The sequence below is a fragment of the Adiantum capillus-veneris genome, chromosome 11 (genome assembly GCF_014529385.1).
Source record: "Adiantum capillus-veneris isolate H3 chromosome 11, ASM1452938v2, whole genome shotgun sequence".
In the NCBI taxonomy this organism is placed as follows: Eukaryota; Viridiplantae; Streptophyta; class Polypodiopsida; order Polypodiales; family Pteridaceae; genus Adiantum; species Adiantum capillus-veneris.
In genome coordinates, this window is record NC_140941.1 from 96,163,086 (window position 1) to 96,188,766 (window position 25,681).

A 25,681-nucleotide genomic window follows, 5' to 3' on the forward strand; every position below is an offset into this window, starting at 1 on the left:
TTTTGCACCCTGCTCAACAAAGCAGCTCCACCATATCATATACTCTACCATAATTTTATGGAAAGGAAAGAATATGATGCCAAAAGTAACACTCTAGAGCCTGGCATACTACTATGCTAGTACCACAACACCCTCTCTCTCTCTCTCTCTCTCTCTCACACACACACACACACACACACACACACGCGCGCAGTCTCTCTCATCATGGGTCGCTTGTGTGTACAAAGTTGTTCTTTTCCAAAACTCTATAGCCTAGAGTAATATCTCATTCATGAGCATAGTACAACAGTAGGCTTTTTACAACATTGGCACTTTTCTTGGTAAAAATGAAAACCCAGAATTTTGCAGGTGCTGATTTGGAATTTTGTGAATTTCTTTTTGAAGCAGAGCTTGTTGTTGCCCTTTTGAAGCAACAACCAGATGGGAAAGCTGTGGTTTTTGAATAAGCAAAAAGCTTGAGAAGCCATAGCTTTTGCCTCTGCTCACCTCCCAGGCCTCTTGGGCATGTGATGGCAAAACCACTTTGTTTTAAGGAGAGGCCACCGCTAGTTTATGATGCTGCTGCTGGCTACCTTATCCTTTGCAGAAACCTTAATATGCTTGCTAAAACACTCTCACTTGTAGTGTTTATTCTCACTTACTTGCAGCCTTCTACAGCCTTAGAGGAACTGACAGCAAGAAGCTGTGAATTTCCTGCAATTTTCAACTTTGGGGACTCCACTTCTGACACAGGTAAGCCTCATTTGAGCATTTTAGAAGTATTCTATACTCCAAATTTGGGTTGTAGTTGGGCTTGTGCACTCTTGAATGTTTCTTCTTAGCTAAATGTACAGCCTACATTCTATGCTGGTTAGCATACACTGTCTATTATGCTTGTGATTATCATGAAAATAATTTGCATGCTTGTGATTACCATGAAAATCATTTTATCTACCTCTGCGTGACAACCCCACCCGCCAGTGCATGCCTTGATTTCCAGCAGCATCTACGCTTAAAAACAAAACTGCAAAAAAAAAAAAAGTGTAGGCAGTTAAATTGTGTTGTGCATACCACATTGAACAGGTGAAATGTGCACACAACAGCTCTTCTTGAAATGTCAGCCTGAGGGTTTTTAAGTTGAACATTCAAATTCTGGAAAATAACTTTGATCTTTTGATTGAGGGCTTTAATTTTGGGGTTGGACTAAATTACTCTGCTGAATTTTGTTTTGACGTTGAATAATTTTCAGGCGGCATCCATGTGAGTTTCCCTTTCATGACTCTGGCAGAGGAGTTTCCTTATGGGGAAACTTTCTTCCACAGACCAGTGAACAGATACAGCGATGGAAGGCTGCTGATTGACTTTATAGGTAAGCTTGATCCTCTGTGTCTACGATTAGCAAAGGGCTTGTCCATTCAATGTTAATATTCTCTGTCCCTAATGTTGATTAGCTGCACAATTGAGCCAAAAAACCTATTTTCTGTTGTTTCATTATTGCAAACTGGCCAAACTAGGGGCAATATGAATCTAGTTACGTCCTGCTGAGGTGCCTCTAGAAGGCCTCTCAGGAGTGTTCCATCACCCCACAAACCTCTCTTGAAAGTCCGCAAGAAGCAATCACCTATACTATAAGTCCAATCGCTGCTAGACCAGAGGGTTCGAGTTTTGGGCACGCTTCTTTTGCAACCTGGGGGTGGGCGACCTGATCGATTACCAAGAGAGGCGGATAGAACACAGTGAAGGGGCCATGGCAATGAATGAGTCCGATATGGTTCAAACACTTCTTAAAAAATTGCAAGAGCCTTACAGTCTCCAGCTATCAGTTGAAGCCAATGGGAGGGAGCCTATTGGTTGAAAGCTGATAAGAGCGAGAGAGAGAGATCCGCGACTTCCAATTGGCAGCTAGAGATGGTTGTCAGGCTCTGGTCACGCAAAGCAAAGTTGTCAGTTGCTTTTTAGGATGACTGTCTGTCATGCATGGTCACATGTGGACCAGCCATTTGTCTCATGTGTAAAAAAAGTCTTTGCAACTATGTGGATTTTGTCACAGCTACATGTAACTGATAACTGGTGCCCATGAGACCACATCCTCAATGGATGACACTGGGGTCCATTGAAAGGGTTCTATTGTTGGATTCAAATGAGCTGATGGTAGAGCAGTCAAAAGGGGGTGTGGCACACGCTGCATGTCCATAGGGGCAATAGGGTAAGCCATGTCTTTAGATGCACAACCATGATTCCCCGGTCGGTCACTTTTCAACTGAAATGTGGAGGATGCAGGTTGAAAGCAAGTTGGCTTCCCACCACACTGCTGCTCATTGGCTGGAAGATGCAAGGAAAATAAAAATGTGCCCAGGATGCCTCGAAAGAAATTCTTGCAACTCGTTGATGAGAAATTGCAAATACTCGTTCAAATCCATAATTTCCAGCTGTATGTCGTTGTAGGATTGGTCTGCTTGGTGGAAAAGCAAACGGTTGATGCTTTGATACCACTGTAGCCAGAAAGGGCACCACGGGTCGACAGAAAATAATAATTGGAATCAACTTTAGCACTTGAAAAGAGAACTTTGCCCTTGAGACGAGACATGGAGTGGAGGATTTCTACTCCTAGAAGCACTAGCCCCTAACTAGGTGCCCTTTATTGTCTGTACTTGCCCTCAAAATCAGCACCATGTGGGTGTTTTTTTCCCCCAAGAAAAAGATCCTTCCATTAGTTAAGAAACCTGCCCAATGAAGTACAACCTGCCCGTGCTAGAGAGGGCTACATCAAAATGTGAGGAGACTCTCCCAATGAAAAGGTAAGATGTACAATGATGGCTAAATCAGGATATGGGAGGAGGAAACAACCACATAAGTGAACGGTACCTCCATCTAGGCGCACGATGAACCATGGTGAAGAAGGCCTTTGGTCCAAAGTCACAGGAAGGCCTCGTGGTGCTCCCGCATGTGGTTGGAGCTGCCCTGAAGTTTCTCAAACTGGCCCTTGAGTGCATGGATCAGCTCTAGCGAGATGTCACGTACAGTCCCCGTCGGTGGGACGTGTGGAGCCTCGAAGATGCGGAAGCAACGGGCTCTCTAGATGAACCACAATGTTAGGCTGCAGATGAGAATCAACACTATGTAATGTGCAATGGAAGTGATTGATGGTGAATGCTCAGGATGAGTACTCAATGCGTACTCAGGGTTCCTTTTACTTCGTGAGAGAGTTCCTTTTACTTCATGAGAGATGTGCAAAGACTAGAGAGAGAAAAGAGTGATATTGTGATGATGATTCTCTGAATGATAGAGTTGCACCAGATTCACCCTTGCTGAGTTCGGGGTTCTATCGGAGTAGACTATGCAAAACCGAATGCTTCAAGGTAAAGATCCAAAATCTGGGGAGTATCTACTAGGTCCTCCTCCTCCATCCACTTCGCATCTAATGCCGGATAGTTCTTGAATTTAACCAAGAACCGCCGAGTCACTTCACCTTTCATCTTTCTTTCCTTGTGTGCCAAAATCTGTTCAGGAACGAGTATCTCCTTGCTTTCTTCCACTTCGGGTTGATCATCAAGCTCCCCATCAACTGGCATGTCACCTTTTTAAGGTTTCAAGAGACTCACATGGAACGCATTGTGAATCTTCCAAGGATTGGGCAGCTTGAGTCGAAAGGAGACATCATTTATCTTTTCTTTAATCTGGAAAGGGCCATAATACCTCATGCTAAGCTTTGGAAAAAGCCGCTCCTTTCCCTTTCGTTTCCTTAGGCATGCCTTCTCAAAACGTAAGAGCACCCAATTGTATTCCTTTAATTTCAAATCTCGTTGATGACGATCTGCTGCCTTCTTATGTCATTCTTGAGATTTCTCTAAAGCCTCCCAGACCTTGGCAAAAGGAGTGTCCAAGTCCCTCGTGTACTGGTCGTCTTCAAAAATCTTGTCTTTAGTGCTGAGAAAGGGTGGAACCTTTGGAGCACCTTCAATTATCTCAAATGGCGCCTTCCCCATCGAAGAGTGAACCGTGTTTTTGTAAGCAAATTCCACCAAAGGCAATGTTTTTTCCCATTGAGTCTTTTGATGAGAGATGTAAGACTTCAATAAATTCAGAACAATTGAATTTGCAATCTCAGATTGCCCATCTGTTTGCGGGTGGAATGATGACGAGAACTGCAACCGTGTGCCAATGTTCTCCCAAATAGCCCTCCAAAACAAACTCGTAAATTGGGATCTTTGTCAAAGACTATTGTCTCAGGCATGGCATGCAATCGATATATCTGTGCAATGAACTGTCTCGCTAAATGGTCCGGCTTGACTATTTTCTTCATGGAATGAAGTGAGGTTGCTTGTCAATGACAGTCCAAATGCCATCGTGCCCACTCTGTGTCTTTGGGAGATCAAAGATGAAAGCGGGATTTCCGTACTGCGTGTCACATCAGCAATTGTCAACGGCAAACATGGAATTCCGTGCTGTCAGCCACGCTAGCATGAATTGCGGGTGTCCGTACTGTGTGTCCGGGCACTGCCACTTCATTAATTTGTGACACATAACTGCAAGCGCCCATCCTGATGTCTGGGATGTTACACTAGCTGTGCCATGGGGCAGTCCCATAAACAGTGGTGCTGGGTTCAAGTGGATGGTCACAAGCGGCACATATTACAAAGAGGCCGTTGTGCACCAACCAACTTCTAATTGCAGTAGCTTGATAGGCAACTAGCCACTGGAACATGGTGACTCTCCTCGGCCGTCTGCTATCCTACAAGTGCTCCCAAAAATTTATCAAGAACTTGATCGTGAGACCCTTCTCCTGCCAATGGTCTGTTGCAGAGCAGGACGAGTCTCTCTCCGTGCTGTTAATATGTGGCATCCCAGCAAGGTTGTGTACTAGTAGAAGGGGGTCTCGGGGTGATCAGCTGAAGTGAAAGGATCATGCCAAAACCACTCTCTTGGGTCCCAGTGCACTCGCACCAGAGGGTGGCTTTCCGAAGCCCATAACCGCCAGTGTCCTTACTCAACAGCGGACGGGTCAAGGTCTATCACACAAGTCTTCCCACTAATTCCACCACTCGGATCCACTGAAAGCAACGGTCTGTCACCTCTAGTGCCTTGGTAGTGACTTTGTGGAGGTGGCCCTCTCTCTAAACCTCAAAGAACATGCATGAGCTTGTGTTTGAGCAAGCCCTAACTGCAATGAGTACCTCTAGTCGAGTGAAAGCCTCCATTGAGCGGGAAGCTGTTGACTCAAGAGGGGTGTGCCACTCCACTTGTGTAGCCTCTACAATATCCTAATACATGCTCTGCATCCCCCTCATGTCTCGCAGTTAAAGGCTTTGAATCTCCAAAACTGTTGTAAACTGCAGCAAGTCCCCAAAAGTGTGGGGTGGACCCTCTCCATGGGACCTCAAGAGACATGAGATCTGCTACCAACCATGCGACCTTGCTATGTGGACCATAGGGTTCCATGCAAGTGGTTGCCTCTAGTGCCCCTCAATGCACATGGGTTGGTGCTACTCAAGGCCACTCCATAGCAGCACAGTTGCTCCCAAGATTGAAGCAGGCCCAAAGCAAAACGGTCCTCCCATCCCTTGCTCATGTCCACTCTGCGCAACTCTGTGAAAATCCAGCGAGTGGAAGGGCTCCATGGGCCGCTTGTCTGTGGGACCCGGGTATGAATCCGGTGAAGAAGCAACTCCTTCCAGGGCTCCTTCCTTGGAAGGAGACCTTTGACAAGGAGCTTTCCAAGGAGGGCTCTACTCTACGGTGCTTGGTCGATGATCTCCAACCCTTCCTAAGCGTAAGGTAAAGTAATGATCTGCCAGGAAACTTTAGCCCGAGCAAATTGTGTGTCTCGCCTCAACCACAGATGTTACCGATCATCCTCTCTGGCTGATGCAAGAACTTTAGAAAATCCAGCAAGACGTGATGTACCACATAGTAGCTAGAAGCGCCTGGTTGGCCACAACCACCCTACCTCCAAGAGAAACACCAATGGATCAATTTTCTCTTGATGGAAAGGAGGAGAGGAGCAGTTTGCTGCTTTGGTGACAGACCTAAACCAACTTGACAACTCAAGTAACGAACTAATGTCCTTGGAGAGATCCATCTAAAGCCCTCTCCAGGCGACCAATCGAGCGTGGGAGCAGTACTAACCCAAAAAGCCACCGTCTTCCGCCAGTTAATCAATGCTCCCAAGGCACAATAGAACACCTCTAGAGATTGCTCACATTTGTGCAAGTTGGCCTCCCGGCCCTCTAGAAACAAGCATGAGTCATCATCAAACTCAACGTCCAAAAGCTTATCTCCCTGAATAGGTAGTTGTAGTCCATGCAAATCAACCTCGTGTGAGTCAAAAACCTGCTCATCACCTCAACATAGAAAAGGAACAGGAAGGCCCTTCCCCGCCAACAAGACTTGATTGTGCGCACAGTCCACACGTATAGAGAGCTGACACTCCCCTAATCCATGCATGTGAAAAGCCCACGCATCACATAGTGCGCTCAAGGAAGCCCCAATCAACTCTCAGACTCTGTCATACGCCTTCTCAAAGAGTGAGAAAGAGCACCACAAGATCCTCTCCTCGAGGACGAGCAAGAGCAGTCGCCTCTCAAAAGATTAAAATGTTATATTGTCTTGTGGGTGACTACCATGGGTCTACACCTTGCACTTTCCTTCAAGGGTGAGTCTGGGCTTATCCTGGGTTCATCTAGGTATATATGTTGTCAAGGATGCTACGCTCCTTGATAAAGCCTGTTTGTGTCTCATGTATGATGCTCTTCAATAGCTGCTAAACTCTCGAACTCAGAGCCTTTGTTAGAATTATTTAGGATGAGTTGAGAATGGTGATGGTTTGCCATCACCGAATCTTGTTCAAAGGGCCCCCCTCCTTGGGGATAAGATAGATCAAACCCTCCCTCATACTATGTGGTGTCTCCCTAGTGTGAAAAATGTGTTGGTATGCACTACATAGGTCTTAACCAAGAATCTCTCAATACTCCAAGAAGAAGCTGGGAGTCAAACCATCCTCCCCTGGACAGCTACCTCGGGAAAGTGCCCTAAGAGCCTTCTGAAGCTTCTTGGTTGGAGAGGGCTCTCAATGCTCGAGCGCATCTCCTCAATGACTAAAAGGCATTTGTGTCCACACCTGCTTTCTGTATGCATCCTGACGCTTTGATTGTAGCTCAGCTGAAAGCAACCCATGGTAGAAGTCAGTAGCAATTGCACGCATTAAGAGCCTTCTGAAGCTTCTTTGGTTGGAGAGGGCTCTCAATCCTCTGGCGCATCTCTTCAGTGACTAAGAAAGGCATCTATGTCCACACCTGCTTTCTGTATGCATAGCGACGCTCTGATTGTAGCTCGGCTGAAAGCAACCCACGATAGAAGTCAGTAGCAATTGCACGCATATCCTTAGGCTCTGTAGCAAGAAATTCATCCGGTCTCCTAGCTGGCAAACACTAGTATGTGCATGACGAGGACCCACCGATGATGGAAGGCAAACTCATGGCACTGCTTCTCAATGGTGATCAGCTCCTGTAGAGCCTGTTGCATTCGCTCCGCCAACCAAGGGCTATCTGGGTGACACTCTTGCATGCATTGTAAGGAAGCAATACCCTACTGGAGCCACTTCTCCTCCTCCCCGGGCTGCTGCAAAGCAGGCTATCGACTCCTGGAGGAAGAAACGACTAAGCTCCACAAGGTCGGTGGCCGCTTTGGCAACCGGGTCCTTGTGTTTCCAGACTTGCTGTCCAAAGGGCCACTGCCTCGTCTTTGAGTTGTGTATCTAGCAAAATCCTCTCTGGATTGCGTAGCATGACACTGTTTTTCCTCTGTCTATTTGACAAAGTAAGAATCATTGGCGCATGATTGGAAAAAGTGTTCTTGCCAAAATGCACATTGAACTGCCCATGTCACAGATGTGGTCACTAGCGTAAAACGATATATCTTGGATAGATTCACGCCTCCTACTTTGCAGTCAGGCAGAGAGAAAGAGAGGCTATCTGAGTGCCGTACAGAGCTTGCATGCTGCCATACATCCAAAATCCTCAAAGTTAGATATAGATGCTCCCAAGCAGCAAACTGAGCCCCCTGTATAGTAGCATGGTTGCTCCCAATCCTATCCGAGGGGTCCTCAAGTATGTTGAAGTCCCCCCCAATGCATCACTGCGCTTCATGAGACAAGGACTCCACAATAAGTGACCAAAACTCAGTTCGTGCACTCACATGGTTGGGTGCATAAGTTGCATAAGTGTTCAAGAAGCCCACAGCGCTACCATGGACTTGCATAGTGACCCACTGGGCCCTGCTTGGCACAATAGTATCTGTGTCCACAATGGCTTGTTGCCATGAGTCCGCAATAGTCATATACACCTCCGTGAATGCCTCCAGACCCAAAAGCAACTGACCAAAATGTTTCATAGCGACCACGCAAGATCTGTCCACAACGCCAAATACCCACAATGCCAAATACGGCTCTCACAAAGGTGATGTTGAAGCATAAGATTATCTATCACGCCACCCACAAGGCATCTATGAAGCTCTCTGGAATTGGAGCTGATCTCTTTAGATAGCTGATTCAAGTGTTAGAATTTACAGCTATTGGTAAGTCGTTAGTTCAGTCACTAGAACTGGCAGAGAAGATAGAAACTGAACTGAAATAGTTACATGAACTGAAATACATCTGCTGAAGCGAGAGACAGACTGAATGATTGAAAGAGTGTTCAGATTCAGATTCAGATTCAGAGTTAGAGTTCATGAAGAATGAATACAAGGTATATCCGACTGACGTACACTTGACTACTGTATTAAGGATTACAGAGTAGGATTACAAGTGAGGATAGTGTAGCTCCCGAATAACTTCAGGACTAAAACCACACAACTAAGAGTAAGAAGTCAAAAGATAAGCAGCCCAAAAGTACAATCAACCCGATTACAATGTAATGGGTCCTATTTATAGCTCCTTGAAGTTATTGTGGTAACTGCCATGGTAATTACTGACTGGTTCGCTGTTTGGCTTCCAGGAGCCAGTTCCCACCTATTGAGACTGTCTCCGCTATCTACATCCTTCTCTCCTTTCTTGAATTTTGGTAAGCTTCAAAATTTTTAGAAAAATCCACCGTTCGATCCTTTTGAAGTGTTGAGGAACCTCTTTGCCTGCTTGCTGAGTTGGCCGATGTTCCTCATGAGTCGGCCTATGTTCCCTATGACCGTATTCTTTTGACGTTTCTGGCTATTGTGGTATTGCTAGCTTTATACATACTTCATGCTTGTTGAGTGCTTGACACCCCTATAGTTGTAATTCCATGGGTGTCCAGCTAAAGAGATACCAACACCTGACTGGGAAAATCTATTGTCTGGTTCTGAAAATTTTTGAAAAAATCCACCGTCTGATTCTGAGAAGGGCTGGAAAATTTCTCCATCGAATTTTTAGATGAAACTACCCAGTATCCTTCCACTGAACCCGCTTCCTTTTTCCCTTTGGTCTTGATGGTGTCTCAGAAGTCCCAGTGCCAACATTGTCCTTCTGAATGAGTCTGTAAATGGCCTCCTGCTCAAGCTGCTCTTGCCTTTCTGTGGTCATTTCGACTTCATAAGGCGTGAGAGGATGATAAGTTTTGGTGTCGGGATCATAGAGCGTGCGTTTGCCTTTTGTTAGACGAGTTCTGGCCAATTTGTGACAATGCGACGCTGTATGGATCCATCCTTCTGGAAGAGGCTGATTTGTTTTAATCCTAGCTTCAAAGAGAATCTCAGCCATCTCTCTGTACTGTGGTCCTAGGCGTGGTTTAGCCGTAATGTCCTTTTCAAGAACTTTAGCAGACTCAACAGTGAGTTGCAGCAACTGGTTTGTGATCTTAGTGAGACCTCTAATCCGGATTTTCCATTGTTCCATACACAGCTTGATCCTCTGCACCTCATCTTTTAATTCCCGGAAATCATTTAATTGAAAAGCATCATTGAATAGTGTTGTCAGGTTTTCCATTCCACAGTTGATCGCTCATACCAATCCTGAAGATCATCAATAATCTTATAGTATGTGAGCCGATCTACTGGTTTTGTATGTTGAGGATATAGTGCTGGAAAAAACCTCAGCAGCTCCGCTTCTCTTGCCTGTAAAGCATATAGGAGAACTGGGGAATCAGGTACAAACTCTAAAAAATTGAGGACAGCTTGGTTCTCCTGCTACATCATCTTTCTGGTAACTTTAACCAGCTGAAATAATCTTCGGAGAGCAGTTGCCTGTTCTCCTACTGTCATTTGAGTTTGAGGCCCCTTGGTGGTGGTAGTCTGATCTTCAAGAATAGCTCGCACCCTCTGATCCAGAACTCCCCTAGCAAGTTGCGTTTGCACTAAGACCTCTTTTAATTGACTTGTGACCTCTTTCATACATTTGTATGTCGGCCTATTCCCGAGCAGGAGCTCTAATTCGATGGCTAGGGAATGACAATCTGCAGTAGAATGCCGATGCCAATGTGGATTAGCTAGTTTCTCATCAGCAGTTAGTATCCATTCAGACACTCTCTCTAACAGTTGTATTGTACTAGGATGCTCAAGCAATTGGCACACCTCTTGATCATGAAAAGCAATTGATTTCCAATGTTGAACCATTTCCCTAGCACCTACATATAGCCGTTGAAATCGCTCCAGATCAGTGATAAGATCATCATCCTCCAGATACATCCTGATTATAGGAGCTTGCGATGTCTTAATCTCTTGTTCAGCGTGATGAGCTGTAATGAATGTCACTCATCACCTTTTAGAATCTCAGTCACAGCTTTGCCTTTCCCTTTATCATCCATACTGTGTTGACTGGTGTACTGGTGAATTCTCAGCGTTGCTGGGTTGTTGATTTCCCACCTGTTGATCATTCGACTGTTGACCTTCATACTGGTCTGGTTGGTCTGTCTTTGACTGATTCCCTCTTGTAGCCCCCGCTCCACCAGTACCAGGTCCTGAAGGTGGAGATGGAGGAGAGTCATCATCATCATGCCCTTCTTCTGCTGGACTGACTGGAATGCTGAGAGTTCTTTGCCTCATTAGCATGACTGTGCTCCTCTTGAGCCTCAGTGTCAGTTACTTGTTCATTCTTCAGATCAGAATCTCTTTCTGACTCCTCGGGGATAGGGTCAACGCGGTAGGATGGTTTCCGGCCATGGCTGGGTTTGGGTCCCATCACTTCAGCTGAAAACTCAAACTGGGAGAAGAGTTTTCTGGTCAACGAGCAACAGCTCTAGCCACTGTGATCGCCAAAATGGAATTGGAGCTGATCTCTTTAGATAGCTGATTCCAGTGTTAGAATTTACAGCTATTGTTAAGTCGTTAGTTCAGTCAATAGAATTGGGAGAGAAGATAGAAATTGAACTGGAATAGTTACATGAACTGAAATACATCTGCTGAAGCGAGAGAGAGACTGAACGACTGGAAAGAGTGTTCAGATTCAGATTCAGAGTTCATGAAGAATGAATACAAGGTATATCCGACTGATGGAGGTGGGTTTGCTGTCCTCATTAGTTGTGGTCTTGGTCTTGTAGTCAGCTTGTGAGCAATGAAAATACAGAGTGTGTGTTCTTCTAGTTTCCAATGTTCTTTTCATCCAATTAAATTACTTGATCCGGCTCGCTGTTGCTGTGCTCTCTCGCTGCGCCATCGCCATCGCCCCCCCCCCCCCCCCCCCCCCCCCCCCCCCCCCCCTCCTTCCCCTCCCCCCCCCTCCCCCTCGCTGCCCGCTGCCCTCAGCCCCCGCTGCCCCCCGTTCGCATGTCCTCAGCTCCCGCTGCCCCCCATCGCGCTGCCCCTGTCCCAGCCCGTCCGCCCGCCCTCAGCCCCTGCTGCCGCCGCACGTCCTCAGTCCCAGCTTTTTCGCCGCTGGCCCGCTTGTCCCAGCCCGCTTTATTCCCCCCCCCCCCCCCCCCCCCCCCGCGACTCGGCCCGTTCGCCCGTCAGTTTGGGCCCTCCGCCTCGGTTACTCCCTGCAGATTCGGCACCTTCGGCATTTGTTTCAACTCCTTGGAGCAGTGTTGGCGCGCCCTTTTGTAGCACCCTCCCGTCGTCCTCTTCTTACGCCACAGCAGTAGACACAGATGGAGGCTCCAGAGGGACTCGCCAGAAGCCCCCTTGCCCGACCCCGCTAAGCCCACCATTCGACTTGCTCTCTCGCCATTCGACTTGCTCTCTCGCCTATAGAGCAAGCGAGCCTTGCCGCCGAGGTAGAGCGATTGCAGGCGACCTCGGTCATCTGCAAGATTCTCGGCACCCGACCTAGCAGAGGAGAGTTGCGAGACCTTCTCCAGGCCCGCCTTCTGGCAGAGGTGGGAAAGATTTTGGATGTCCAGATTCTCGGACGGGGTTACTATCAGATCGAGTTTAAGTCCTCCGAGATGGCGTCCAAGGTCATAGCTATGAGTCCATTGGCCATTCGAGCCTCACGTGCCTACTTTCGACAGTGGCGACATGGTTTTGACCCAGCTTCGGATGTTCTAGTAGAGGAGGCAGACATCCCCATCTCAGTCTGTTTTCCGGGTTTACGGAGGGAGTACCTACCACTTCTTTCTAGGATCGGTTCCGCCAGTGGGATTGTCCTGGAGACACCTCGCACGGCAGCATCAGTAGCTGCCAAGGCGGTTGGCATTCCCTCAGTTCGAGTTTTGGTCAGAGATACCCACACGCTCCCGAAGGTTATCCTTTTACCTCGAGTGAGTGGTGGTTGGTTTCGACAGAGTGTGGAGTACTTGTGCCTCCCGAACCAGTGCTTCATTTGCCGACAGATGGGCCATCTAGCGAAGGCCTGTCCACGGAGGAGGCCACGACCTGCACCACCGCCTCAGCCCCAGCCCCAGCCCGTTGCCAGGGCCCGCAGCCACAGCCAGCAGCACAGCGTACAAATGCAGAGCCACCCTCCGAGCCTGGGGCTCCAGCGGAGGAGGGGTGGCAGCAGGCCCATGGCCGTCGACGCCAGGGGCCACAAAGTCAGCCTGGCGCTCAGAGTGGCCCTCAGGTGCCTAGTCAGCAGCAGTGGGTTCCCACGGGGAACCGTTTTGGTCCTCTCGAGCAGGAGGAGATCCCTGAGCTAGCCCCCACCTCCGCTTCTCCCTCGACAGCCGCTCCCCCCCCCCCAAGAGTTCCCCCCCTTTGCCTCATCCTCCCTGCCTTCTGCTCCCGTCGCCCCTCCACCTCGCCCCTCTACCTCTGTTGCCCCATCCCGCCCCTCTTCTCCTCCACTCTCCCCAGCTCCCTCTCCCCCCCCTCCTGCTCCAGTTCCTCAGTCGGCTCAAGAGACTGGTCCCTCTCCGGCGGCTAGGAGATCTCTTGGAAGCGCCTTTGCCGCAAGTCGCCTAGCGAGAGAGGGTTAGCCCTTCTTGCGGCCCCCTCTGCAGATTCAGACATCCTCCCTTGCAGCCATTCCTCGTGGGTTGACGAGCATTGACATCAGATGCCGCTGGGACTTCGTCGACTACGGGTTCACTCGTTTTCTCGGCGATTCCGTAGCAGACCATGAGGCATCTCGTTTCAGGGTCCATGTTTTGTTCCTCGCCGCTAGGGGGACAGAGGCGTTGGACTCAGCAGCTGGTTTCTCCTTCCCCCTCTGTGGTAGGGCCGAGACAGAGTGGTCCCTTGACTCAGTGGTGGGATGGTTGCATACACAGGTCTTAGAGTTCTCTCACCACATGGGAGAACTTGGAGTTATAGATATGTTGCAGACTTTGTGGCCATTGGCCAAGTTTGCGGTGACACCCCCAGACTCAGCAGGATGCAGGCACATTGTGGTGTACTTCTTTGCTGATACGCAGTGTTTGCCTTGCTATGTATACATTCATGAGGACTCCTGGACAGAGGAGGTTGCGTTACGCACGGCTCGCTCTGCTTGGGCTTGGGCTAGGCACTCACTGCAGTCACGCCTATCTAGAGGACGCTCGGATGTGGATTACTCCCCATCCAAGCCTGCCTCGAAGATAGCCCGTCTTGCTGCTACGGCAGCATCTGTTCTCTCTCGCTCCCCATGAGGATCGTCTCATGGAACGTGTAGGGATTAGGTGGGTCCCAGTTTCAGCGACAGCGGGGCCGATTGCGTCAGGAGCTTCAGCGTTGCCTTGTGGGAGGAGAGATAGATCTCCTTATGCTTCAGGAGCACCATCAGTGTGAGAGCCGCATTCGGCGTTGTGGTCAGATTTTGCGCGGACGTTATGATACCTTTTGGTCAGCTGCTTTTGGACCTGGAGGCATCCAGGGAGGGGTATGTATGACTATTGCGGACTCACTGCAGCAGGCCATTGTGGGCAGAGGGATTATTGTGCCAGGCAAGGCTCAGTGGATTACTATGCAGGTTCAGGGTGGCCTTGTGGGCTTCCTGAACATCTATGCGCCCAATGTGGCGAGTGCTCGTGCAGAGTTTTGGTCACAGATTGTTGAGTCTTTGCCGTAGGCCGATCATTGGTGTATAGGAGGGGACTTCAACATGTTGGAGGACCCTTCTGACAGGATTGGTGGCAGCCATGCTACTGTGCATGGAGTCGAGTTGGTAGCTTGGGAGAGGTTTTGTATGACTTTGAGGGTCTCGGATACATGGCAACACTCTGGTTTTGTGAGACCCCAAGACAGTCTTGCCTTCTCTAGATCGGACCGCAGAGTGGGAGGAGTGAATCTATCGCGGATAGATCGCTTCTACACTAGTGACCACTTCAGTGACTTGGGGGGTTCAGTGGGCATCCTGGCAGGGACTTCCTTCTCGGACCATGCACCAGTGATCCTCACAGTGGCAGACAGGTAGAGGAGTGGGAGCACGATGCTCCGCATCCTAGAGAGGGTCTTGTTGGACTCAGCACTCAGAGAGAGGGTAGAGGCTCTCTAGACAGAGGGCATGGATAGACAGGATTCACCTGCAGACAGAGTGGCCTCAGGCCTAGCTCAGCTTAGCCACTTTTTTCTTCAGGAGTCTCTGGCTCGCCGGGCTGCAGAGAGAGAGGCGGAGCAACGTCTCAGGCGGGGCATTGCTTCACTACAGAGGATGCAGGAGCAGCATCCAGACAGTCCATGGTTGGAGGAGCAGTTACAGCAGGCTCGATAGGAGCTTGCTAGCACAGAGGAGAGGCGTCATGAGTTTGCCTTCCACCGACAGGCATCTCAGTGGACTCAGGTGAGTGACAGAGTGACTGGTGTTTTTATTGAGACAGTGGGGCCTCGGCACTCGCATGCCAAGGTCAGTCAGTTGAGGAGGCCGATGGGTAAGTTGCTTGTGAGCCCGAGGATATGCGTGCAGTCGCTACTGACTTTTACCGTGAGTTACTGTCGGCTGAGCCTCAGTCAGATCGGCAGGATGCATGCAGGGAGCAAGTTTGGGCTCAGATGCCATGTCTTGTGACAGAGGAGATGCGCCAGAGGCTAGAGATGCCACTTCAGCTTGAGGAGTTGCACACAGCTCTGAGGGCCCTCCCTCGTGGTAGCTGTCCAGGTGAGGATGGGTTGACTCCCAGCTTTTTCTTGGAGTACTGGGACCTGCTTGGCCCAGATCTTTGTAGTGCTTTTCAGTACATTTTGCACACAGGAGTGATGCTTGACAGCATGAGTGAGGGCCTGATCTACCTCATTCCCAAGGAGGGTGGCTCCTTGGATGAGATTCGATAGTGGCGCCCCATCACCATCCTCAACTCAGCCTACAAAATTCTTGCCAAGGCTCTGAGTTTGAGGATTCAGCCACTCTTAGAGAGCCTTATACGTGGGACTCAGACAGGTTTTGTCAAGGAACGCAGTATCCTTGACAACATCTTTACTTTTTGGGAGGCTTTTGCCCTGGCACGGCTCCGTGGTGAGGACCTTGTGATTCTTCTTCTCGATTTTGAGAAGGCCTACGACTGAGTTGACTGGGACTTTCGAGAGGGCACTCTTCGCAGGATGGGCTTCTCAGATGCTTGGATCAGAGGGGTGTCAGCTTTGTACAGACAGGCTCACAGTCAGGTGCTTTTGGCAGGGGGGAGAGGTGAGCGCTTCATGCTCACACGCTCGGTCAGACGGGGCTGTCCTCTTGCCCCCTTTCTCTTTTTGTTCTATGCGGAGGCAATGAGCAGATTTTGGGGTGTCACAACAGGTTGGTCTTCGGGGCTTAGCACTCCCTATTCGGGGAGAGGAGCTACTGGACGCTGAGTTTGCCGATGACTTAGCCTTGTACTTAGATGGCCAGGAGGCCAATCTTCACAGATGTGAGCAGGCTCTGGAGACCTTCTGTTGTGCATCGGACGCACTGATCAACTAGAGAAAGACAGTGGCTTTCTCGGTTGGTAGTGCTTCTATGCCAGATTGGATGCCAGGAGAGGGTTTCAGGTGGATTCCCCCAGGGACTGCAGTTCGATACTTGGGTTGCCAGGTTGGTTTGGACTTGTCTCCCGAGCAGCAGATTGCTCCTCTTTTCCTGTCCATCAGGAGAAAGCTGTTACATTGGAGCTCAGCACGTCTGTCGCTGGCTGGTAGAGTAGTAGTTGCCAACCAGGTGCTGTCGGCGACTATGTGGTACATCACTTCCTGTTGGATCTTCTCGAGTTCTTGTATCAGCTAGGTAGAGAGGCTGATCAGGAACTTCCTTTGGTCAGGACGTGACACTCGATGGCCCGAGCCAAGGTGGCTTGGTCGGTTATCACGCTTCCTTGTTCTCAGGGAGGGCTTGGGATCATTGATCCAACACAGCAGAGCAGAGCCCTTCTAGGGAAGTTCATAGTCAGAGGACTTCTTCCAGGTGAGGAGCCCTGGAAGGAGTTCTTGTTGCAGAGGCTTCGTGCCAGGGTGCCTCAGTTAGGAGGCCCTCGGCAACCTTCGACCAGATGGATCTTTACAGAGATGCGCCGAGTTGGTTTGAGCAGGAGACTGGAGGACCGCTTCGCTATGAGCTTGCTTTGTTCTTGGGAGCTCTTATGGCGTGGCTTGGAGCAGCGACAGCCGATGTGCACGGAGGAGAACCTACGGCAGCCCCTCGTCTGGAACCCCATGGTTAGCACTCAGAGAGGCCACTTGGTTGGTAGTCGACCTCATGTTTCCTGGGGTCCCATGGCAGCACGTCCAGCACGCTCTCTAGGTGACTGGCTAGAGTTCATAGGTTTGTCAGAGGAGGTACAGGGTTTCCAGCTGCTGCAGGGCATGAGAGGGGTGCAGAGCATGTGTCAGGACATCTCAGAGTCAGTTCCAGCTGAGTGGCTCACGCCTCTCGAGCCAGTAGCACCCCGGTGGATGGGAGCCTTCACACGACTGGAGGTTCTCATTTCAATCAGGGCCTGCTCAGAGACTGTCCCAGCCCTGTTCTTCGAGCTTCAGGGTGGGGGACGATTACAGCGAGTTGCAGTAGAGGCCCCGCAGGGAGCAGAGTGCTGTTTTCAGAGGATCCGAGTTGTGGGCATCTGTGGGAGGACTTGCGTCATAGACCCTGACCCAGCAGCTTTTGAGACTGGACACTGGAGGCTATGGGCTTGGGAGTGCTGTCCACTGGCACGAGTACAGTGGGATCCTGGTGAGTGGCTATGGAGGGACCCCTTCTCTTCTGCAGACCACCTAGGAGTCCCCTTCTTTCAGTACACTGTTCGGCTTGGAGAGTGGCTATGGAGGGACCCCTTCTCTTCTGCAGACCACCCAGGAGTCCCCTTCTTTCAGTACACTGTTCGGCTTGGTGAGTGGCTATGGAGGGACCCCTTCTCTTCTGCAGACCACCCAGGAGTCCCCTTCTTTCAGTACACTGTTCGGCTTGGACGTCATATACTTGCAGCACAGAGAGAGGCCCGCCCCGCTGCAGCACGTCATTTGCAGGAGGAGGGCCTCACAGTCGAGTTCTTGGCAGCCTTTTGGCAGAGGCTGTGGGACTCCAGACAGCCGAGGCGCGTCACTTTGTTCCAGTGGCTGGTTGCACACAGAGCTACAGCAGTAGGGAGCTGGCTTGTGCATAGTGGTCTCTCGGTCGCATGTGCAGCCTGTGACTAGTTGGTGGAGAGTCAGCGTCATTGTCTTTGGGACTGTCCCTTGGCCCAGCAGGTGTGGCTACGAGTTCTTCAGCTGATGCCTACTCTCTCCACGACTAGACAGTACACTTGGGGGGCAGCGGCTTGGTCCACTCTCACGGGCCCGGCACTTCAGTTTGAGCTATCTTCCACCAACAGGATGATAGTGATACAGGGGGGGCGTCCTACACTCCAGCCTGCTATCTACAGAGCTTACTCCACAGGAGTGGTGCAGTGAGAGAGAGGAGTGTTGGGAGCTCATCAGTTGCCTGACACTGTGGTTCATCTGGCGGGCCCGCTGTTTCCGCATTTTTGAGGCCCGCTTTGTGCCGCCAGCAGAGACTGTTCTTGACTTTTGGCTAGAGCTGATCCATACTCTTAGAGGACAGCTTGAGGGACTTCAGGGCAGCTCCGACCGCATGCGGGAGCGTCGCGAGGCTTTCCTTCGACTCTGGCGCCCTGGGCCTTTCTATACCATTGTCCAGGGTGTGCTCAGATGGCACTACCGACCACCTGTGTGGCTCTTCCCTCCTCGCATCCCTTGATTTAGCCTCATTGTACATATGTTGTTCTTTCATTGGGAGAGTCTCCTCATCATGTTTGTTGTAGCCCTCTCTTGCAGAGGTGGTTGTAGCCCTACGGGCAGCTTTCATTAACTAATAGAAGGATCTTTTTCTCAAAAAAAAAAAAAGGTATATCCGACTGAAGTACACTTGACTACTGTATTAAGGATTACAGAGTAGGATTACAAGTGAGGATAGTGTAGCTCAGGAATAGCTTCAGGACTAAAACCACACAACTAAGAGTAAGAAGTCAAAAGATAAGCAGCTTAAAAGTACAATCAACCCGATTACAATGTAATGGGTCCTATTTATAGCCCCTTGAAGTTACTGTGGTAACCGCCATGGTAATTACTGATTGGTCCGTTGTTGGGCTTCCAAGAGCCAGTTCCCACCTATTGAGACCGTCTCCGCCATCTACACTCTCGTCTCAGTTGACCCCTCTGGCGTACAACTTGGGGTCCACCAAGCCCTTGCACATTCCATGAGACAATCCTCATGGGGACAGTGAGAGAAAAACAAAGCTGTCACAACATCCAACCTCGCAATCTTCGAAGCCTGCTTGGATGGGGAGTAATCTGCATCGGTGCGACCTCAAGACAGGTTTGCCTGAAGTGACCGTCCAACCCATGCCCAAGCTGAGCACGCAGTCTGCAGGGCTACATTCTTTGTCCAGGACTCTCATGAACATATACATAGCAAGGGGTACTTTGGGTGTGTGCAAAGAAGTATATCACAATGTGCCTACAACCTGCAACATCAGGCGGTGTCACAGAGAACTTGGCTAGCGGTCAAAGGGTTTGTATCAAATTTGTCACTCCCAAGTCCCCTGTGTGGTGAGAGAACTTAATAGCCTGGACATGGAGCCAATCTAGCACTGTATGCATAGTCCACTCTGTGTGATCCTTGCCACACAACGAGAAAGAGAAACCAACAGTTGTGTCCAAGGCCTCTGCACCTTTGGCTGCCAGACAAAAGATCATGTACTCTTAAGCACCTCCAGGTCAATAGATGGGTCACCAAGAAAGCGCGCAAAGCCGCAGTCAAAGAAGTCCCATCGTCGGCGAATGCCAAAGTTGGTTAGCCCGCAAGGGACTCGCGCAAAGGGAGAAGCCTACACCACAATAGGCGTCCTCAGGTAGGGCTGTCCCTCCCGAGCCAATTGACTCGTGGCAAAAGCACTACCAAGAGATCTCCGAGAGTTGCTGAGGAGTGTCCTGTCCCTTGAGCTGGTGGTGGGGAATGAGACATGCCAGGAGACAGGCTGGGGGGCTAGTGGGCGTGGGTCGGGTTGTCCTGCGAGGACAGGCCTCCTCAAGATGGCCCATCTTTCTGCATATGAAGCACTAGTTTGTGAGTCTTGAATACTCCACGCTCCGGCGGAACCATACACCACTCGCCTTAGGTAGGACTACCTTTGGGAGAGTGTGGGTGTCCCGAACCAAATTGTGTACTGTAGGTATACCTTTACTGGGGGGCGGGATCCTTTTCTGAGTAATAGAAATTAGCTTCTTTTTTGAGGGGTTTTTTGAGTAGTAGAAGTTAGCTCCATTTTTCTAGAAAGAGAGCGAGAGTGTACTTTTTGCTTTTCTATCTGCATGGTTTTCAAAATAGACTGGTACTAATTTTTGTTTCCTGAAAAGTAGATGTCATATTGCGTAATGGGCATTTGAACGGAGTGGCTAATGCTAAATATTATCTCAAATTATGAGTTTTAGGTCCCATGTTTGGCGTTTTTGTGCAACTTCATTTTATACCTTTACCGATTATGATACATGTGAATGAAGGGAAAGTATGTTCGACTATACCATACGCATATCATGTGGCAACTATAGACGCATATCATATGTCAACTGTTAACAAGTATGAAAGTACAGTAAATTTAACATACAAGAATGCAAACGAACTATGGGTTATACGCATTAAGCACCGATTATACATGCCTAGGGGTGAATAGTGAATATACAGTGAATTGGAAAATTGTCTAATTTTAAGTAGAATAATAGCCAATCACATTTGCAAGGTTTTAAAGGAGTGGCTGACCTGGAACCAATATATAGTTGCCATAAGTAGCATGTTTTTCAGGCCCCATGCGATATTGAACGTATGGAATTTCTTGGTATCTCAATCATACTTTGTCCATACTTCCATACCCATATGCGCCTGATGTATGGTTGCCATGTGAAAAAACTATGGTATAAATCACTATGTTTTGTAAATTGTGATGGAATAGTGTCAATGGAATTGTCTGCTTCTCCTCGGTCATAACACCGTGTTGGCTACTTAATTGAATCTTGCCATTATGCATGTGGCAACAAAACTGTTTTTGTGACGATGAAACAAAGATATTTGCAAACAGTCTGAACATATATCTTTGTACACTTGCATCTTTTCAATGTATAGTAGTGATGTACTTGCACATAGGAACAGCTTACATGTACCCATCATTTTTCTAATTTGTACATAAGCGAAACAAACATATTGTGCTTGCTATTTCAAACTTTGTCATGATTATGAACTCTTCTGTTGCTTCTTTGTTACAGCCCAAGGGCTAGGCAAGCCATTTTTGAGCCCTTATTTGCAATCGGTAGACTCTAACTTCACACATGGTGCCAATTTTGCCTCGTCTGGAGCTACGGCAAGAAACATTCGATCTGTCATCAGCCCTTTCAACCTCCATGTTCAAATCAATCAATATAAAGTCTTCAAAGATCAAGTGGCTTTAGCTTTGGAACAAAAAGGTAAGGAGGCCGTGTTTAACAATTGGTAAGTATGCATAACTTGTTATGGTTTGAATATATGTTGTAGGTGCATTCTTTACCTTTGGAAGAGATATTTAATAATGTATAAATTAAATACTTGGGAAAATTTCAAAAATACCCCCCTTAAATTTGTGGAATTCCCAAAATGCTTTTCAAATTCAAAAATTCCCAAAATACCCCTCATATTTTGCTGCAACTCCCAAAATGCTTGAATTTTTTCAGAATTTCCTAAAACCCCCCCTTTTAATGTTGCGAACATCTCCTAAGTTTTTTTTATAAAATTTATACGTTGCAACTCTGCATGGGAAGGTTGGTTCTCCCTCTCAATAGAAGGTAATAGAACTAGGATTTTAGATGGTATTGTGGGCTCTTATGAAATGGTTCATTAGTTGTAGATGCAAATTCCTCCATCTGTTAGCTCATCGGTGACAATTTCAGTCTAAGACAGATAGATCTTTATTGTCAAAAGGAATAAATTATGCAAAAAATTGAGCAATCCAGCCAAATTTGGTATAAGAGTATTTTGGGAATGTTTAAAATTTGAGGGGTATTTTGAGAGTTTCCATAAATTTCAAGGGTATTTTTGTAATTTTCCCTAATGCTTCGGGCGATTTTTTACCGATCAGTATCCAGTCCATTAAGAGCCCTTTGGGGGGGGGGGGGGGGGGGGGGGGGGGGTTCACTTTATAGAGAACTTGCATAGAACGTGCATTCACGAGGTATTTAAAAAACCCCCTATCCTACGTTTTTCTTTGTATATAGAGACCCCTTATGTACCACCTTTCTTGATAAAAAGACCCTTTATGTACCAAAATTTTCAATTTTTCAATTTAAAATACCCTTCAATATGAATAAACTCTTTTGTTGAATTCACGATTGACCCCCCCGAGCAAGGCCAAGTCCCACTGCATTGTAGTACGATAAGTGGAATTAAGAAAATTGGATTATGTAGTAGTCACGCCTCGTGCTTAGAAGTTTAGTGTGATGTAGGGAACAACTCGCTAAAAGATAGTAGGGACGTTAATATTGATCATTTTCTTTGTATCAAGAGAAGGCATTAGTGACTGACCAATCAAACCTCATCCCTTCACCTTTTCCTATCTTTAAGGTCAAGCTGTACATTGAATTTCTCTATAAATAGTTCAAACCCAGATTTTGAAGTGCTCTGAGGCCATAACATCATTTTTGCCATTGCTAATTCCCCTATTACTTTTAAGAGAGTAGGAAGACGCAAGGATGCGGTCAAGCATGAGGAGGGTGTCGTGGAAAATTATTGTTAATGCCAAAGTAATAAATGTTTTTTATGAAATATCTTGCATTCTGCACATTGAAATCATTGTTAACATCAGTGGCACTTGAAAAGAAAGAGCCAATGATATGGTCACCAAACATTCTTTCCTTAATGACGAATCCATTGCAGGCCCTCAAGATTATCTGCCAGAGATGGTGGCATTTGTGAAGGGCTTGCACATCATTCAAATCGGTGGTAGTGATTTCAGCCATGCCTACATGAACCTCAAAATGAACACCAAACAAATTCACAACTTCTTACCGGGAATTGTTAATTCGATCGGCACTGCTGTCAAGGTACATAATAACTTCTCCAAATCATGAAGTATAGGCTTATGTACTCTTTCTGTATGTTTCAGTTCATCGAAAAGTTTGGATTGCAATTTATCTAAATACATACAAATGTGAGAAAGAACATATATGTGCAAATTGTAAACATGTTAATGAACCTCTACATGTGCATTTGTGCGCACATGTAAATACATGCATATATGCACGCATTAAACAATAAATAGATACAAGTAAGCATATCCACACACGCATACGCACACGCCTGTCTGCGTGTGTGTGTGTGTGTGTGTGTGTGTGTGTGTGTGCGCGGAGAGAATTTTATGTATATTGGCATAACTATGCCTATCAAAAACTAAATATATACACACATCACCATGTAGAGTACTTACACATCGACACGTGCATTTCTCTATGTATATAGATAACATACATATAGACTTATGCATTCATATCGACTTACATGAACTCATATCTGACACTACGTTTATTGACATCTACCTGTATTAGCAGCAGACAGAAAAATGTCTATATATGAGCTCCTCACATGTTCTTGACCTTGCTTCAAGTGTGAGCCATTAGGTAACATAGTTATGGTTATGATGATGTTGTGGATGTAGGATTTGTATGAGACGGGGGCACGCACATTTTGGGTGATGGACGTGGGGCCGCAGGGGTGCTTGCCCTTTGTGCTATCAAAATACCCGCATACCATGGCTGACTTAGATGACACCGGTTGTGCCCTCCCTTACAATGAGGTGGTCGTGAATTATAACCAGTTGCTACGCTCTCAGCTCTCCATCTTGCAAGACCAGTTCTCAGATGCTGCCATTGTTTACGTGGACACCTACTCCATCATCTACACCATGATTCAAAATGCTCCACGTTTTGGTAAGACACTCTTCAACTTTTTTATTGTGTGTGTGCACGTGTGCACGCAGTTGTGTATGAGAGAGAGAGAGAGAGAGAGAGAGAGAGAGAGAGAGAGAGAGAGAGAGAGAGAGAGAGAGAGAGAGAGAGGCCTTCATCCATGCAAACATGTTGTAGGTCCTTGTAGGTTCATGCTTGGCTTAAAAATTCATAGATCAAAGCAAATAGATTCCAAATCATTCTGGAAATAGGTCCTTGTAGGTTGCACTAATCTTTGGGCCCAACGAGTTTGTAAGTAGTCGTCGTCTCGACGAACAACGGGCTACAAAGAAGCATACCTACTCATCCCCCCCCCCCCCCCCCCCCCCCCCCCCAAAACCCAAAACACACACACACACACACAAAGACATTCCTATAGTGTTGAACTTGTAGTCTTAGCAACAATCATTGGATTGCAAAATGTAATTGCTTTTATTCAATTCAAGACCTATGTAAAAGGATAAGCAATTCATGTGTCCAATGATGGATGAAGTCCATCATTGGACGGTAGTTTCAACAAACTAGCTGCATTTTTTTTTCCTTTCCTTAAAAGGCATTCTCAAAGAAAAGGAGAATACTAAATAAACCTTGCTAGCATCCAAAGAGGAATGAATTACCGTTCTTGCTTGAGAGACGTATGCCCAACATAACTAGATGCACCAACGCTTCTTCCTCGAGGCTAGGCTTGTTTTAACAAGCCAAAAAGATCATTGGTGTGATATCAAGAAAAAATATATGTATGCTGGTTGTAGTAGCATATGTCCAACATAACGAGATGCGCCAACGCTTCTTCCTTGAGGCTAGGCTTGTTTTAATAAGCTAAAAAGCTCATTGATGTTAAGGCTATCTACATGCACCTTAAATGGGCCAGGGTCTCTATATCTTCATTTTAAAAAAACAGACTGAATAACCATCGTGGCAAAAATTTGGGAAAAGTTGGTGTCTATCTCTTTGTTTAAAAAACCTTAATAACCTTTTGTGGAAAAAATTATGCCAAATAATTAATATGGGTAGTGACCCAAGGAAGTAAAATAACCATTAGAACATGCTTGTGAAAGAGTAGGTACATAAAATATGTAATTTTATACTACTAATTTTTACCAACTAGTTCAAAACTTAAAAATGAACTAATCGAGAAAATATTTGTCGACAGAAGGGGACAGTTTCTTCATCAACAACAATGATTAGCACGATAAATACATCCTAGACCCTTCCATGTGAAGAGTAATTTCAATTTGATCAACCCATTGTTTTATTGTTATTAAGATCTTTAAATGGGTCGATGGTAATAACAAAGGGTCTCTTTGAGTAAATGACAATATGAAAGACGATAAGAGAATGAAATCAGAAGTTCGTAGATAAGCGGGTCATTCCAAGCAAGACAATGGTGAGAAAAATGTTGAACATGTGCAAACCCCATGTCATTGGTAAAAATAAGAATTATGTGCCATAGTTGTGCTTTCCATTTCTTTTACGATGTGATGGCCACATATATTGAGAGTTTATATTGGTTTCAATTTGACCAAGAGTTGTGGATTATGCTTTTGCAGGTTTTGAGTATACCACTCGAGCTTGCTGTGGTGTGGGAGGAAACCATAATTATGATTATGGTGTCCAATGTGGTAGTAGTAATCATGTGCATGGTCAATATCTAACAGCATTGCCTTGTGTGGACCCTACAACATATTTAAATTGGGACGGTGTCCATTTAACGGATAGAGCGAATCGCTTGCTTGCTCGCCATATTCTTAGCGGCTCTTTCTTTCATCCCTTTTTCCCCATCTCGGAGTTATGCCCTTCCCATATTCACACAATATGAGTGACATTGCTAAGTCTTTAACTTTAGCATTAGGCTAGCAATTAACTTATCCATCCTCACCTTGTACCTCTCATGCATTGCATAAGCATGCATGATTCTTTGATTGATGTTGAATATAAAAAAAACATTACTAAGCTA

At 47.2% G+C, this 25,681-nt stretch overlaps 1 protein-coding gene across 2 annotated transcripts; it reads left to right on the forward strand.

The window, feature by feature from the left end:
* The first annotated feature begins 338 nt into the window (after positions 1-338).
* Positions 339-25,681, forward strand: LOC147447693 (GDSL esterase/lipase At4g01130-like). Of its 2 annotated transcripts, none has more exons than XM_086523420.1 (6): positions 339-732; positions 1,229-1,348; positions 21,019-21,216; positions 22,658-22,824; positions 23,436-23,706; positions 24,878-25,174. In XM_086523420.1, the coding sequence occupies exons 1-6, from the start codon at positions 510-512 to the stop codon at positions 24,910-24,912; spliced, it is 1,014 nt and encodes a 337-aa protein (XP_086379546.1). In that variant the 5' UTR covers positions 339-509; the 3' UTR covers positions 24,913-25,174. The 2 variants fall into 2 exon arrangements, with proteins under 2 accessions (XP_086379546.1, XP_086379545.1); XM_086523419.1 differs by lacking the exon at positions 24,878-25,174 and adding an exon at positions 25,275-25,681 and having other exon boundaries at positions 347-732.

Excerpts from the sequence above, each read along its gene's own strand:
- LOC147447693 (XM_086523419.1), top strand. The coding sequence starts at position 510 with ATGGCAAAACCACTTTGTTTTAAGGAGAGGCCACCGCTAGTTTATGAT. Across the intron at positions 733-1,228 it reads GGACTCCACTTCTGACACAG|GCGGCATCCATGTGAGTTTC; the intron begins GTAAGCCTCATT and ends AATAATTTTCAG. Across the intron at positions 21,217-22,657 it reads TTTAGCTTTGGAACAAAAAG|GCCCTCAAGATTATCTGCCA; the intron begins GTAAGGAGGCCG and ends AATCCATTGCAG.